General features: G+C 34.9%; 1 protein-coding gene and 1 pseudogene across 1 annotated transcript in view; both read right to left on the bottom strand.

Moving 5' to 3' along the window:
• GABRA3 (gamma-aminobutyric acid type A receptor subunit alpha3) overlaps window positions 1-17,914 on the bottom strand; it is a 366,533-nt gene that overhangs the window by 89,124 nt on the left and 259,495 nt on the right. Inside the window, exon 5 of the mRNA XM_004000982.6 lies at window positions 17,594-17,814. Coding sequence (XP_004001031.3) covers window positions 17,594-17,814 — 221 coding nt within the window. The remainder of the gene's footprint in view (window positions 1-17,593; window positions 17,815-17,914) is intronic.
• On the bottom strand, window positions 12,895-12,995 carry LOC111558837 (annotated as a pseudogene).

Consider the following 17,914-nt stretch of genomic DNA (forward strand, 5'->3'; position numbering starts at 1 on the left):
GAAGAAGTCCTAAAGATCTACTGTATAGCAAATAGTCTTTATTCTTTCTTTTCAAGAAAGGTTAGAGACCCCTCAAAATGTGACATTCAGATCATAGGGATTCAGTTCCACTCCAAGGTTTAGCTTGCTTTGATTCCTATGCAAAAACAAGACAGAAATTCCTGTAAGAGGAAGTCCAGGAAATGCCTTTCTTTGGGAGTGAAAGATAAAGATAGAAAGGAAGCTCTTTTAGCCCTACACGTGTGCATTCATATGTGCACACGCACACGCACACACAAAACCCTACATTACTGCCCTCATTTCACTGCTTTGCAGCATTCTGGCTCCCTTGTCCCTACCTTTTGCTGCTCAACAGTTGGTTTTTATTCCACCACAGTAAAAAGTTAAAGTTTTGTTACTTCCATGGCCTCCTAGCTAGTCTCTTTCCTGTAACCTTTTGCCCTTACAGTATATTCTCTGCACGATAGCCTTCTAATGTTTCCTCATCTTATATAGACTAAAATCCAAAGTCCTTGCCATGGCTTATAGGGTCTTGTATGACCTTGTCTTCTTCTTTTTTCTTTTTTTTTAAGTTTATTTATGTATTTTGAGAGAGAGAGAGAGAGAGAGAGAGAGAGAGAGAGAGAGAAAATCCTAAGCAGACTCTGCATTGTCAGTGCAAGGAGACTGACCCATGATATCATGACCTGAGCCAAAATTAAGAGTCAGATGCTTAACCAACTGAGCCACCCAGGTACCCCATATGACTTTGTCTTCTGTTTCTCTTCAGCTTATGTCCTATAATTCCCTCCCTTGTTCACTTTGTTCTAGTCACAATGGCTTCCTTGCTTCTCTTTCAACATGCCAGGCTCCCATACATCATGGTCTTTGCACTTGCTATACCCTCATACCTCTTTCAAGTCTTTGTTTAATTATCTTCTAAATTAGGCCCACCCTGACCTCCAGTTTACTATTACACTGTGGTTAGTAAACCTTACCATGCTCTTTCTTTACCCATAACACCTAACATATAACACGCCATATAATTTATTTTTTCTATTTATCATCATTTTTTCTTCTTACTATAAGGTTATGGATTTTTGTCTTGTTTTCTCTTTCATGTGCTCCAAGAGCCTAGCACATTACCTAGCACATTGTAGATATTCAATACATATCCATTGGTGAATTAATTAATGAATGAGTTTTCTCTCCTAAAACCATATATTTCTATGGTGATCTTGTAGAGACGAGGTGTACACTGGGCAGACAGGGTTTAGGCATTTTTAGCATTCCAGGCAAAATAGCATTTTTTTTTAATTTAAGAGAGAGAGAGAGAGAGAGAGAGAGAGAGAGAGAGAGAGAGAGAGAGACAGCTCACAAGAAGAGGAAAGGGGCAGAGGGAGACAGAAAATCTTAATCAGGCTCCATGCTGAACATGGATCCCGATGTGGGGCTTTATCCCACGACCCTGGGACATGACCTGAGCTGAAATCAAGAGTTGGATGCTCAACTGACTGAGCCTCCAAGGCACCCATGAATAGCATCTTAGTTTGATTCCTTAATAGCATAATATCTCAACTTATTATCTTAACTGGGCATATAGCCTCTTTCCTAGAATTTCAGAGCAGAAAGAGCCTTACTGAAAACATCCAGTATTATCCCTTCAGATGTTTCACTTATGATGAAACAGAAGGGAAGGAAATTGCCCAAATCATCCAACAAGCCTGTCCTAGAGCTGACTAAAAGTTTCTGGATTCTTTGATGTAGTCATCAAATATTTTTTGATCACCTACTACGTGCCAGGTATTATTCTAAGCAATGTAAGTACATTAGTAAACATACCAAGAGTGCTGCCCTCTTAGAGCTTACATTTGAGTAGAGGGAAAACAAAAAATATAAAGTATGTATAGATAGATAGATAGATAAATACATACATACATACATACATACATACATACATACATACATACATACATAGTATATTAAAACATAATATGCCTCAGGAAGAAATATAGTATGTGAATAGATAGTATTGGGAAAGGATTGTAATTTTCAATAGGGTGTTCAGGGAATACCTCACTGAGTATTTGAGCAATGATCTGAAGGAAATGAGAATGAGCCTTGTAGACAATTTGAGGAAGAACATTCGAAATAGAGGGGGTAACAAATGCAAAGGCCTTGAGGTTGAAGTTTTCCCAGTGTATTTAAGGAATAGCAACTAGACCATTGTGGCTATAGTGGACAGATGAAGAGGGAAGATTAATAAAAGATAAATTTAAAGAGGAAACTATGGGAAATGGACTATATAGTATAAGGCCCTCCTTAAGATATTTTGGTTTTCACCTTAAATGAAATGTGGAAGTATTGCATGATTTTGAGTAGAATGGTGATTTGATCTAACATTTTAGGATCATTCTAGCAGCTCTGTAAAGAATAACTTGAAGGGAAACAGAAGGATGATGAAATTCAGCACCCATTCATGACCCAAAACTCTCAAAAAGCTAGAAACAAAAGGGAATTTTCTCAATTGATAAAGAACATTTGTGAAAAATCTACATCTAGAACCATACTTTATGATGAAAGTCTATTTCTTCCTAAGATCATTTACAAGACAATGATGTCCACTCTTATTAAACATTTTCCCGAAGATTTTAACCAGTCTAAGAAGGAAAACAATGGGAAGTGACTGCTAATCGCTTTGGCGGTTCTTTTTAAGAGCAACTAAAGTATTCTGAAATTATATATTAGTGATGGCTGCACAGCTCTGTAAATATACTGGAGAATATTTAGTTGTATACTTTAAAAGGGTAAATTAAATGACATGTGAATCATATTTCAGTAAAGCTGTTTAAAAATTTAGGCAAGCAAAAAAAGTTAAAAACATAAAAAATGGAAAGCAAGAAGCAAGACTGTTTTTAATTGCAAATAGTAGGTTTTAGATATTCTATGTTTATAGATGTCCTAACATCATTAAGATTCTCTCCAAATTGATCATAGATTCAACATATTCCTTATCAAAATCTCAAAAGCTTTTCTTTTTGTAAAAGTAGCAAACTGATCCTAAAAGTTACACAGGAATACAAAGGATCTAGAATAGGCAAAATGTATTTAAAAAGAAAATAACTGTGAATACTTTCACTTCCCAATTGCAAAGCATACCAATAAGCTACAGTAATCAATACAGCATGGGTTTGGTCTAAAGACAGACAATATAGATCAAAGGAAAAGAATAGAAAGTGCAGAAATGAACTTCCACATTTGTGGTCAACTGACATTGACCAAGGTCCAAGGCAATTCAATGCACAAAAAATAGCTTTTTTAATAAAAGGTGCCAGGAGAATTTGATATCTACGTGTAGAAAAAAATGAACAAAGATTCTTACCTTATATCATAAGCAAAAATCAACTCCAATGGAACATAGAACAAAATTGAAGAGCTAAAGCTTCTAAAAAACTATAGTAGAAAATCTTTGTAAACTTGAGTCAAAGATTTCTTAGAACACCAAAAGTGTGAGCTATATAAAAAAGGGGTTCCTCAAAAAACTAAAATTAGAACTACCCTATGATCTAGCAATTGCACTATTGTTAGAATTACCCTATGGTCCAGCAATTGCACTATTGGGTATTTACCCAAAGGATACAAAAATACAGATTTGAAGGGGTACATGCACCCCAATGTTTATAGCAGCATTATCAACAATAACCAAACCATGGAGAGAGCCCAAATGTCCATCAACTGACAAATGGATGAAGAAGATGTGGTGTATGTATATATGTGTATATACATATATAGGTGTACACACACACACACACACACACACACACACACACACACTGGAATATTACTCAGCCACCAAAAAGAATGAAAATTTGCCATTTGTAATGACGTGGATAGAACTAGAGGGTATTATGGTAAGCAAAATAAGTCAGTCAGAGAAAGACAAATACCATATGATTTCACTCATATGTGGAATTTAAGAAACAAAACAGATAAATATATAGGAAGTAGGGGGGAGAGAAGAGAGGGAAACAAACCACAAGAGACTCTTTATGATAGAGGACACATTGACGGTTAATGGAGGGAGGTGGGTTGGAGATGAGCTAGATGGGTGAAGGGTATTAAGTAGGGCACTTGTGATGAGCCCTGGGTGTTGTATGTAAATGACAAATGACTGAATTCTATTCCTGAAACCAATATTGCACTGTATGTTAACTAAAATTTAAATGAATGAATGAATGAATGAATGAATGAATAAATAAATAAATAAATATTTTAAAAATTGGGGCACCTGGGTGGCTCAGTCAGTTAAGCATGCAACTTTGGCTCAGGTCATGATCTCACAGTTTGTGAGTTTGAGCCCCATGTCGGGCTCTGTGCTGACAGCTCAGAGCCTGGAGCCTGCCTCAAATTCTGTGTCTCCCTCTCTCTCTCTTCCCTTCCCCTGCTTGTGTTCTATCTCTGTCTCTCAAAAATAAATAAATGTAAAAAAAATATTTTTTTAATTAAAATTAAAAGTATGATAAAATGGACTTCATCAAAATTTAAACCTTTTTTCTTATAAAGACACCATTAAGAAAATAAAGACAGCCATAAAGTGGGTGAATATATTTGTAAATCATATCTTGATAAATAACCTGTATTAAGAACATATAACTGACTCTTACAACTTAAAAATGAGAAGAAAACAGCCCAATTTGAAAATAAGAAAGATATTTAAATATATATTTAATAAAAATATTGTATCAATAAGGACATAAAAAGATATTCAACATCATCTGTCATTAGGGGAATGCAAATTAAAATCACAATGAGATGTGATTAGAATGTGTATTAGAATGGCTAAAATAAAAAAGACTGAAAATATCAAGTGTTTGCAATAATTTGGAAAAAATGGAACCTCATAAATCCCTGGTGGAAATGTATAACGCTAAAGCATTCTTTGGAAAACATTTTGGCAGTTTCTTAAAAAGTTAAACATATATTGTCTACAAAAGTCTGTGGTTCCACTCTAATTCTCCATTATTGAATAGAAATGAAAATATGTGTCCACAGAAAGACCTGTTCATAGCAGAATTATTTATGAGAACCAAAAGGTAAAAACACCTATCAAATAATGAATGATGAAAATGTGGTGTATTTGCACAAAAGAATATTAGTCATCAATGAAAAGTAATAAGGACAACAGAATGGGTGACTCTCAAGTGTATTATGCCAAGTGAAAGTAGCGAGCACAAAAAGTCACATACTGTATCTTTCCATTCATATTAAGTGTCCCAGAATGGCACATCTATAGAGACAGGAAGTAGATTAGTGATTGCCTGGGGCTGAGGTTGAGAATGTATGGTGACTGCAAAGTTTTGGAGACAGTTTTAGAGGTGATGGAAATGTTCTAAATCTAGTTTGTGGTTATAGTTGTACAACTCTGTAAATTTACTAAGAATAATTGAATTGTACACTTACAACATAAATTTTATCATTTGTAAACAATACTTCAAAAAGAGCTCTTATGAAATTAAAAATGCAAGAGAGGCATTATAGTATAGCCTTTAAGAGTATAGATACCAAATCCAGATTTATAAGATTTACAACCCACTCTACCTCTTAGTAGCTATGTGCAAGTTATTCCAGGTCTCTGTGCCTTGTTAGCTTATATTTTACAAATGCCAATTAAAGCTCTAAAACTGGATAGTATTATGTAGGGAGACAAGATATCTAAGCACTGAGATTCAGAGTACAATAACTAGATTAATGTCTTTTACACTGAATCCTAACACCAGTGATTCTCAGTATCTCATCTATTTCCTATGGTATGCACTACCCATGGGTAATATAAATTTTACCTCTGAGGTGCCTGGGTGGCTCAGTCAGATAAGCATCCAACTGCAGCTCAGGTCATGATCTTACGGTTTGTAGGTTTGAGCCCCGTGCCAGGCTCTGTGCTGACAGCTTGGAGCCTGGAGACTGCTTCTGATTCTGTCTCCCTCTCTCTCTGCCTCTCTCTCTCTCTCTCTCTCTCTCTCTCTCTCAAAAATAAACATTAATTTTTTTTTAAATTTACCTCTGGTAGAAGGTATGTATATCAGAATCTCAAAGTGGTAGGGGTGCATGAAATAAGGAGGTAAACAATGGGCTGAATATGGTAGCTTGAAAATGTTTACGCCAATGATTAAGCTATGCCATCTCATTATTGACTTAAAGCCACTGAGTAAATAGTTTCTTTTTTACTGCTTTGGAACTGAGACAAATTTGTGACTTGGTTACTTGGTGTGTTATCTCATCCCATTGGAATTATCTAAGTACATTTTCAAAATGAGCACATATATCAGAGATTATTCTTACTATGCTATTTGCTGATTACTTTCTATTATAGCATTGACACAATAGTCAACGTTTGTTTTATATTTATTATATAGTGCTTTGCATTTTTAGGATTTTTTTTTGGTACATATGTCTTATCTCCTGAACTAGACTGAATACCACATGTAAGTCATTTGCTTTTACATGGGAATGTATGCCATGCATTATCCCAACTAGAAAAAAATTCCAACTCAGAAGCTACTGCATTTATGTTCTTAGTGCCCTTTTGCCTTTGGCTCAGGGAAAGTGATCCTCCTGGAAAATGAGGCTCTGGTCTTCTCTCACTTTACTAAGCTGCTTACCCATTTCTTTACCCTTATACTACCTCAACATCTAGAACACATTCCTTACCTAGAACATTGTGGAGCTATACACATAACATCTGTACACCTCAAAATATGCATGTCATACAATTAAAAAGATTTAAAAATTATAAAATGAATATGAGTCAAAATGAATCACCCAGCTCTTAACAACTGCCTCACAGAAAACCATTAAATTATTTCTAGATTTTTGCATATAGAATACTAATTTTTTAAAGCGGAGGCATAATGTAGGAAAAAATTCTAGAGAAAAGAAGTTTCTGAACTAACTGAAGTCCTAAAAGTTAAAGATCTAAATTTTATTGAGTATATGCACTCATTGTTCAGTGAGACTCTCAACACATTAAGAGTAATAAAGGAAGGAGAAACAAATTTAGTAGGGCACAAAGGCCTTTGGAGTTCAGTCTGAGCCTGCTGTAGACAGTATGTCACCTGGGCTTTTTAGAAATGGAATAATCTGTTGAATTCTGAGGAATATTCTTTCTACAAACCAAAGAGTAGAAAACACTTCAGAAGTGGTTGAGGTGCTAGGTAGGCTCTTTCTATGACCATGGAGTAAAGGGCAGGGTGTGAGATTTATGATGCAAAAGAAAAAAATAGTAAGTCATTACTAGCTATTATCAGTAGAGGATGAGCCATTTCAAATAAACCACCACCAAACACCCAAAACAAGCAGCATATTAGTCATAAGAATGCCAGTTGTCTGCAGGCTTACCATTAAATCCTAGGCAAAAGTCTTTAGTACCTTGGGCCTCCTAATTAGAAGACCACCAGTTTAGCAGTGCATTTAGCCTTTATAGGGAACACATCTAAATTTTAACAATTACTTCAGACATGTAGCTCCAAACTCATTTTCTGACTTTCACACTTTTCCCCACTCTCCATATATCTGTAGATATGTGTGATTTCAGCAAACAAAGCTCTCATGTTTCTGTTTTTGCACACATTTTTTAAGCCTGAAATGCCATTTCCTTTGATATGTGCAACAAATTTCCTTCAAGTCTTTGCTTAAATATTACCTCTTCCGTGATGCTTTTTATGTGTGCTATAGGCATAGAGAGTTCTCTAGCTCACAGAAATCACAGAGCACTTTGGGCAAACACCTCAGTCCTTAGCACTGTTGAAATGAGTTTCTAGGTCCAAGATGGAGCTCCTTCTGTTTGGGGTGCTATGTTAACAAACTGAAACTTAGATAACTTTTGTGTTCCTGTAAATATTCTACTTGGCCAGAAACACTGTATAGCCACTCAGCCAAGCCCCAAATACCAAGCCAACTCTGGGCCTTTTTTATCCCAAACAAGGTTGACTATGTGGTCTCACCCAATCAGATATTTTCTATTTTTCTCTTCCTAGTTCTTTATTCTTTATCATATGAAAGCTTTCTATATTCTGCCACATTTTCCAATTTTGCAGTAGGAAACTGTCTACTTCATGAAGTGAAATAAAGTTTGTTATTATTACCTAAGGTGTTTTCTTTAATCATTTTTAACAGCACATAAAATTATCATGATCTGTTTATGTGTCTGTCTTCTGAACAGGCCTGTGAGTAACTTAAGAGAAGAGACTCTATCATTGTAAGTAATCCTAGCCCTACTATGGTTGTTGGCCCATAAGAGATAGGCAATAAATTCTTGACTTAATAAATATTTCTGCAAGACAGAGTAATTCTTTTCAACCCTGTTCCTCAAAAGAAACTGCGGCCCACAGAGGAGAAATGCTTTGTCTATGGTTACATGCTGATGTGGGCCAAAGTTGGGACTCTTACCCAGAGTCTTAATTCCTACTCTAAAGTTTATTTCACTATAACATGCAGTCTTCACTCTATCTAGGAGTAGCATCTAAAATAAAATAATAAAATGAAATGAAATGCAATAAAAAATAAAATAAAATAATAAAATAAAATAAAATAAAATAAAATAAAGTAAAATAAAATGGCTTGGTTCTTTAGAACTACAGAGAATCTTCTGGTGATCTGTGAATCAGTCCCACCTTGTGTTAGAATGAGTTTTTTAAACAGACTCAATCTGTCTGGAGATCAGCTTCTTGCCTTTGAGAGTAAAGGCAATTCTTGTTATTTCAAGACCCTGATTTTCCTCTTGAATCTGACCACTTGGGAATACATTCTTCCTTTCTTCCTTCCAGCTCAATGCCAGTTCTCCTATAAAGCCCTTTCATATCTGGACCCATGCTTCCAATTCATAATGAAAGCTGTGCTTTTTAGTTCACAGCACTTCATTGTTGGCTTTTTGTGAAAATTCCATTATGCCTGATAGTACAGTGAATGATGTGTCCTATCTTTCCTGCTAGGATATGAGCTCTTCAAGGGTAGGGGTTGATATCACCATATAGAATACACAGAATAATTTTGTGTATGTGTAACTGGGGACTTGTACTATTACTTGTTTCTCACCTCATTGTAAGCTTTCTCAGAGCCCAAAATGAGTCACTCTACATCTTCTATGCTCTTACTTCTGTTCATTAGAGTGAGGCTTACTAACTGGGGTTCTGTGACTCAGTTTCTAGTTTAATGAAAGAGGAACTACAGGTGGAATCCCCTAGAGCAAAATCCATTACAAAAAAGAACTGTGAAACAAAGCTATCAGTGCTTAGTTGATTTGATTACATTAAATCCTATACAGCTAACAATGTGACCCAAATGCCCTCCCTGGTTCCTGACCATTTCAGAGGCAATCTCTATAATAAAGACTCCTGTGCAAGCTATTTGCATCTAAACTAGGAAGAGACTAGCTTTACTGTTAACATTTTCACAATTTATCTTTGAAATAATCTGTCTTTGGAACATCCCAAGTAAATAAGCAAAACTGACCCAATCATACAATCAAAGAATAAAGGAAGCAATGAAGCTCTGAATATGACAGTAAGCCTCTTTTAATTGCTTCAAAAAATGCTCCTTTCTTGTCAATGATACATTATGGAGAAGTGAGTTCTTATTTTCTTTAATTTTCAGCTAAATGTGAGATACTATTACTGTGTAGCTTAACACAAAAATATACTTTGTGCAATGTATTCAATTTTATAAAATTTCATTGTGTCAAAGTTCTGAGCTTCAGAGCTGAATTTCCAACTGCAGCTTGTCATGTCCACCTCAGACTCATTATACTTAAACTTTATATCCCCTACGTTCCCTTCTTAGAGGAAGTGGTGGGATGTAGTAAAGGGAAAAGTGTTTGCTTTAACCTAAAAGTGACTTGGGTTTCTGTACAAGTTCTGCCACTTACTAGTGGTATGACTTTGGCTCAGTTCAGTTTACTAATCAAAAAAGTGGGATTATGAAAATAAAAACCTCCAAAGTGGACATGTGCCAGGATATATCAAGCAATTCATAAGGCTTATATCGTATTTACTCCACACAATAGCCTTATGAGACAGGCATTGTTATGATTCACTATATTTTACAGATGAAGGACCAGAAGTAGTCTTAATGCAGAACCTACCTTCTTAATCACAATGTTGCATACATTGCACAATGCACAATCACTGCCATGAGAAATGAGATAAATATGTGTGAAGCACCTAACACATTACCTGGCATATAGAAAATCCTAAATAAGTGTAGATTCTCTAAACACACTTTCCTCTCTATAAAATATCTGCTGCTTCTTCTACATTGCTTTTAAAAATAAAATAATAGCACCAGAATCTTCTCAGTATCCAGAGAAAATATGTAAGGGACATTCTCAATATTCCTTCTTCCTCATTACCCCATATCTAGTTGGACACCAAGTTCTTTTGAAAGCCTCTACTTTCTTCTCCACTCTTACTTTTTGCTGCCTTTGCTTCATCCCTGAATAGTCTTTCCTGGATTACAAAATGGTCAACTAACTGGTATCCCTGCTTCCAACTGATTCTCCAGAGTGCAACCTTACATTTTAATAATAATAAAAAAAACCCTCTGGAATTGGCAGAGAATTTCAGCCATTCACCAAATCCATTCTCACTTTTACTTGGGAACATAGCAGTGTTGCTTTTCTCAGCCTCCCTTGCAGTTAGGCATGTCCATGCGACCTCACTCTAGCCAAAGAACTATCAGTAGAAATAAGTATGCCACTCAAGACCCAGATTTTAAACACTACCCACATACAGTCCTGAATGCTTTTTCATCTTCTACTTACTTGATACAGAGAAGCACAGTGGTCTTGGAAACCATGTATTGAATATGGCAGAGATACCAGATGAAAGGAGCTTGGGTCCCTGAAACACTACTTAGGAATGAGCCACTTGCCAATGAGGAACACCTGCTTTATAATTTAGAATTTAGAATTTAGAATTTAAGGAACAAGAAATACACTTCCATCAGGTTTAAACTATTGTACATTTTTGAGTTCAGCAAATTGTAACACAAATGATCTGATTATGCTACTCCATTTTTTAAAAAATCAATAATGCTTCCCTATAAGTACAGGATGAATATATTCTGTATCACTTCCAGATTATTATCCCTCATCTATTATGCAGAAATCCTTCCAAATAGGTATGCTATTTGGCTATATTTACCACTACCCCTCCTTATCACTGCCATTTTCCAAAAACTTATTTATTTCTCCACATTCAAAAGGAATGTTAATACTTGGATTATTATTTTTTCTAACCCTTAGTACTTTCATTATCCAGGGAGACTTCTTTACTCGTTAGTAGCACTCATACAACATCCTGACCCTCACCAACTTCCAATCAGGTACCAAATACCACCAATGCTACATATTGTATATCTATATTCTTCTTCAAAACCTTTTTAGTGCAAAAAGCAATAGCTTGAGACAGACCTGCATTTGCCTAATAAGTGCATCATCTTGGGCAAGTCATTTTTATTTTTCAAGCTTCACTTACTGGATCAGTTCAATAGGGATAATAATGCCTATATTGAACAGTTTTTGTGAATATTACAGATATTTTACATAAAGTGGAACATAGTATGTGTTCAACACAAAATAGTTGTTATTAATATTATTGTTAGAGTATTATAGCTCATATGTATAGCTTATCTTCATCCTTGCCTTCTTCCCATCTACCTTCCACCATTGTTCCCAGACTGATGTGTCTAAAATGCAAATCTGTGCCATTCCCTTGCAATAAACTCTTTAATGGCCTCCTATTATTTTTATGCCAATGTAGCTCATACTCTCCACTCCAATACTCTGCACATTACTCTATGGTCCAGTCATACTGAATTTCTTTTCACTTCTTTAGTGTATCATTACTACTTCCCCCACCTCATTCTCCTGGACTTCATACCAGCCATACTCTCTCTGGAACATTCCCTCCCTATCTTTTAGTCTAATTTATTTCTACATATCTTTTAAGTCTCAGTTTAAAAGTGATTTCCTCTAAAATTCATTGTAGATATTCCCCACAGACTCACTTCATTGTCCCTGCTAAATGTTTCCATAGCATTCTGTACTTCCCTGATCACAGCCCTTATTCTGTTATCATTATGGTTTAATTGTTTCACCCACTAGAATGTAAGTTATATGAGGGCAGAGACCTCATCTATTTTTGCTTACCACTTTATCCCTAGTGCCCAGAATATTGTTTGAGTCTCATTAAGCCTCCTAGAAGTAATTTTTGAAGAATAAATAAATGAAAGTTCTAAAGAAAGACATGGATTTTCTGATGCATGATGTCAATTCTTTAATACCTATCTTTATGCATGCTATTGCCTTTGCCTGGAATACCCTCCTATAGCTCACCTCATCTCTCACCTGTTTGATAGTTACCTATACCTCCTTCAAGATTCAAGACACAGGATTAATTGGCTCCTTTTTACAACTTTCCTTGATGCCTCCACATGATTTTGGATATTCCTCACCCTATGATTCTATCACATTTCACACCTCCTTTGGTTTAAGGGCTTTTACATTATTTTGTAGCTATCTGTACACAATGCTTTAATTACTAAACTGTAAGGTCATTATGAGCATGAGATGTGTCTTATTTATCTTTGTCGCTCAGCACATGTATCAAAGCCTTAAACATAATAAGTACTCATAAATGTGTTGAATGCATGATTCAGGTCAATGGGAATAAATCTAGTTAAATTCAATAGGCACTTGTCCCTCCTACTCAAATAATCAGTGGAACTTGCTTTTACTGCATTATGTATTATGCAACATTTACACATAATAGGTATAAAGAACAATACAATGAACATGTTTATCCATATCTGCCTCAATAAATGTCATTAATAGAAATGAAATATCCTATATATCTATGTCTAAAAAATGGAAAATACTTCACAAACGTATGTATCATCCTGATCTGGGCTCTGTTTGTCTTCTCTGTACTGTTTTAATTTTAGTATGTGTGCTGCTGAAGCAAGCAGCAGGTAATGTGCTTTGACCTGCATTTTTATGGTTGTCCTGAGGTCTCAAGATGAAGGTTTCATTCTAAACTGCCCTAGTTACATAACTATGAAATCTTTGGTGAGATTTTCTAAAGCTGACCCTCTGTAGTTTTCCATAGAATTGGGATAAGATTTCCAAGGGTCAAAATAATAATGATAACAATAACAATAATAATAATAATGTAGAATAACACTTCCTGAAAAATTATAAGTGTTCTTTTACCCTTATCTAATTTACACTTTTCATATGTCTGCAAGACAGGCAACAGCTACATTATCATCAGAATGAGAAAGCAGATAGTTTGTGTCTTGCAAAAGGTCACTAGATGAATAAATTGTGGAGCCATAGAGCCAAGCTTTACTATTTTCAGTTTTGAACATAGGTCTCCCTCCAGACCCATCCTCCTGGGTCCAAGGTGAATCATTTACTATGTAAGGTAACCAATGGCCTTATGCTTCTGAACTGCTATACTTCCTTTATTCTATACTTCAGAATAAACACACAGGCATTACACATAGATTCCTATTTTATCAAACTCCACTTTCTTGTTCAGTTCAGACTGGGATGAATGAATTAATGGTCATCTTCTTCCCATTCATCTAACTTTATTTTCTGGTGACTAATCCTTTGGTCTATTTCATATGCTGCCCTCCTCAATCTTCATATTTCATCATATCTCTATCTTCTTCATATTTCAACATTCCCATCTTTCCCTGTCTTTTCTTCTTTTTTTCTATCATGCCTCCAAAACTCAAACCTATATTCAATTCTATTTTCTTTTATTATTCACTTTCTCCATTATCCTGTTCTCTTCATTCGTTCTCTATTCTTTCTCTTCAATCTCCATGTGTTGATTTCCTCTTCTGCCCCTCACTTGCTCTTCATTTTCTTATGGATTTTTACCCATCCACATCTCATCATCCTTATCCATCTCTCCAACTACCTCATTCCACAATCCCCTCCTCTGTTAATATATAGTCTGCTTCATTCTCTCCACAATTGTATACACTCTCATCTCTTCTTCAAACCCTTCTCTTTTATGCACTTTGTTACAAGTATGTCACTCTTATATTTCTGCACTTATGCTCTATTCTCTCCAAATTCTCCTTCATACATTATAACTGTTCATATTTCTACTCTGTCCTATGAAATGTCCCATTTCTACCATATCTTCAGTCTTTGTCTTTCCGATGTCCACTTTCTGCTATCTCACAAATAAGTGCAAGTCTCTACATTTAAAAAAGCAACTGTTTATTTTGCCCCAAATGTATCTTTCATTTTCAAACAAGCTCCCAAAAAGTATTTTCTTTATTTACTATCTTCACTACTTCTATGCCAACTCCTAAAAACTCACTAGTACACTAAATAATACATTGAAACAGTGTATGTGAAGAATGCCAATGTCTTCTATGTTGCCAAACCTAATACATTTAATTCTCTATATTCTTGATCTCTTTGTAATAATCAAAAATGTTGTAAAAATGTATAAATAATAGTAAAGAGGATGAACTTGTAGCAAAACTGCCAGAGTATGAATGATGGATCAACCATTTCCTCCCTAGGTGATCCTAAAATTTTTCTTACCCACTCTTGTCTCAATTTCCTCAACTGTAAAGTGGAAATAATAGTACCTATCTTACAAAGTCATTAGTTTATAAAAGTGAAGTGATAAGAACTGTCCATAGCACATTATAAATACTATACTGATGTTAACGTTTATACTTAGCTGTTACTGATGTTATTATTATTGATCACTGTCTTCTTTTTTGAAGCCCTTTATTCCTTTGATATATCAGTCAAAATAGGTTAGATTAACATGCAGTAACAACAAATGCTAAAATTTGAGTGTCCTAAAACAGAGATTTATTTCTCACTCACACTACATGTCTATCTCAGGTTGTGGGGAGGGGCATTCTCTTCTATAACATCTTCAATAAGGGACACAGAATGATAGAGTCAAGGCCACCTGGCATAATGCTACTCACTGTGGCCAGAGGAGAGGAACATGGAAAATTATGTACTGTTCTTAAAAGTTTCCCAACCTCCCTCAGAAATGACACATGTTATTTCCAGTCACATTTGGTTAGTCAAAGTCACCTATACATGCCCAACTGCAAGGCTATATGGAAGTAAAATACTACCATGTACCCAGAAGGACTTGAGTTGGAAATACTGAAAGTAGCAGTACTGACTATCACACTTAGATTTCAAGATACTGTACACTGGGAGTTCTATTAACACCTTCCTTACTTTTTCTTCTTGGTCCTTCATAGGTTCCTCTTTCTCCACTTCTGCGGTAATAATGATGCTACATGATTTGATCCTTGGTATGATTTTCTCACTCTGCATACTTTCCTAAAGTGAGCACATCCATTCACATGGTTGTCCCAATATGCTGACAATACCAAAATTTACATCTCTAGCTTATATCTGTCTTTTAATCTTAAGATTTGTGTATCTAACTACTGTTATACCCTTGTCCCTGGATAATCTACAATCTTTTAAATCTTATCTTGCCCAAAATTAACCTTAAAGATTTTCCTATCTAAATTTCTCCTGTTTTATATGATCTGCCCTATTTTGTAGCACCATCATTCACCCATGTTATTTGGGTATTTACTACCTTGACTCCTGCCCCCCCGTCATTCTAACATTGGCCATTTTTACTATTTCCTCAGTGTATTTCTCCTTCTCCATCTTAATCAGCTGCTCTGAATTAGAATTTCACTACCATTTGCCTAGACTATTTAAGCTGTCTACTAACCATTTTCCCTAATTCCAGTTTTGTTCTCTTCAAATACATCCTTTACACAGTAACTAGAGTGCCATATATAAAATTAAAAACTGACCACCTCATTATCTTGCTTTTGTTGAAAGAAACCATTCCATTTCCTATAACTGCTTACTTGGTTTTCTCTGTCTACAATGTCCTTCCTCTCTTTCTTTCACTTTATACCAACAATTTTCTTCACTACATTCTAATAGTACAAAAATGAATGTTAATACTAATAACCAGGAGCAACATACACATATAAACATATATACAACATATATGTAAATATATAAGCTATGGGAAGAGATCAATAAAATATATATACTAATTTTATTGACTTTTCTTCTGGATTATACTTCCCTTCCTCTCTCCACCTTCTTTTTCCCTTTTATATCCACTTTCCTTCTTTCTTTTCTCCATCATTCTCGCTTCTATTCTCATCTCTCCTCTAGTGTCTCAGCTCCTCCTCTTTAATTCAACTTTTCTCTCACTTATCCATTTGCTATCCATTCTTCTTTGCCTATATTCTTAGCTATCAAAATTTTTCAGGAGAAACAATAAATAGCAAATTTGAAGTAACTAAGGACTAGCATATGGGCAAGGATACTTTGTGTATTCATTACATGTTTACCAGGCCTGTATTATTTCAGTTTCATTGTACTAAATAACAAATACTCAAATTTAAAAACAGCCACAGAATCTGCACTGAAGGATCACATTTTTCCATTCAATAATGTTAATTCAGTTACTTAAAACTGAAACTCATTAATGTGGGAGGGAGCTACAGAACAACTGATAGCACAGGAGGTCGCAAAAACATAAAACAAGAATCAAGAAAGTTTTTTAGTGTTGGGTCAAAGGTTATGGAACTGAAAATGTTTTTAAAGTCATTCTTTTTGAACGCAAAATTATACATATATATGTATATATGTACATTATATGGACTTATACATATTTATATATACGTATATATGTGTATATATATACTTATACATATATATGTATATATACTTATAAATATACATGTATATATACTTATATGTATATGTATGAGCTCATACATATAAATATATATAAGTATATAAGTATATATATATGTAATAAGTATATATTACATATAAGGATATACATATACATATATATAAGTATAAGCTTATACATACATATACATATAAGTATATATACATATATATGTATAAGTATATATACATATATATGTATAAGTATATAAATGATATTTAAAAGAAACATTCTTGTTTGAAAACCTCATTTACATCAAACTCCTCAGCATTCCCAGGCAATGTGGGATAAAATATGTGTTGCTATAATTTTGTGTATATATTATCTATAACATTGTATGGTTCAGAAAATATCCATCATTATCTCATTTGATTCTCACAATTCTGCATCATAGGGGAAGTTTGTTGCTGCAATTAAACAGTCCCTTATGACTGTCACAGTGTTCTGCCTGTATATATGGCTATGAGTTTGTGTATTTAAGTGTCCTTGAATGTATACGCTTATGTGTTAATCCACGTGTCTCTGAGTATGCATACATTTATATATCATGAACATATATCTGTATATGAGAATGTTCATATGTCCAACTGCATTTATATGTGTATCTATAATATATATGTCTGTGAATGTGTATACCTGCAAATATGTTAAGTATATACCTATATGTGCATTTACAATATGTAAACTTGATAGACTTTGATGGATAGCTTAAAACATGCTACTTTCAAGCCCAGTCCTACCCCCAGTATACTTTAGATGGGGGGGCACCACTCTCTAACCTCATTGTGTAGAGGAGCGTTCCATTGTCCACCAGTCTGAGCAGCTTGTTAGGTGTGGTCATGTTATGGGCTACTGATTTCTTGCCATTGTGAAAGAAGGTGTCAGGTGTCCAGATCTTACTAGCCAGGAGATTGTTCAGTGGAAGGATCTTCATGGGTCCATCAAATTTAAGTCTTTCATCATGCCATGTCTGTCGAAAAAATACATCAATGGTGTACTCCTAGGGACAAAAAGAGAGAGGACAATGTTTGAACATAGTTCTGGTGACAACCCACAGTGCCCTTAGCGAGTATTAATCACTTTGCAAGATTTCTTCCAAT

The sequence above is a fragment of the Felis catus genome, chromosome X, assembly GCF_018350175.1.
Source record: "Felis catus isolate Fca126 chromosome X, F.catus_Fca126_mat1.0, whole genome shotgun sequence".
NCBI classification, from domain to species: Eukaryota; Metazoa; Chordata; class Mammalia; order Carnivora; family Felidae; genus Felis; species Felis catus.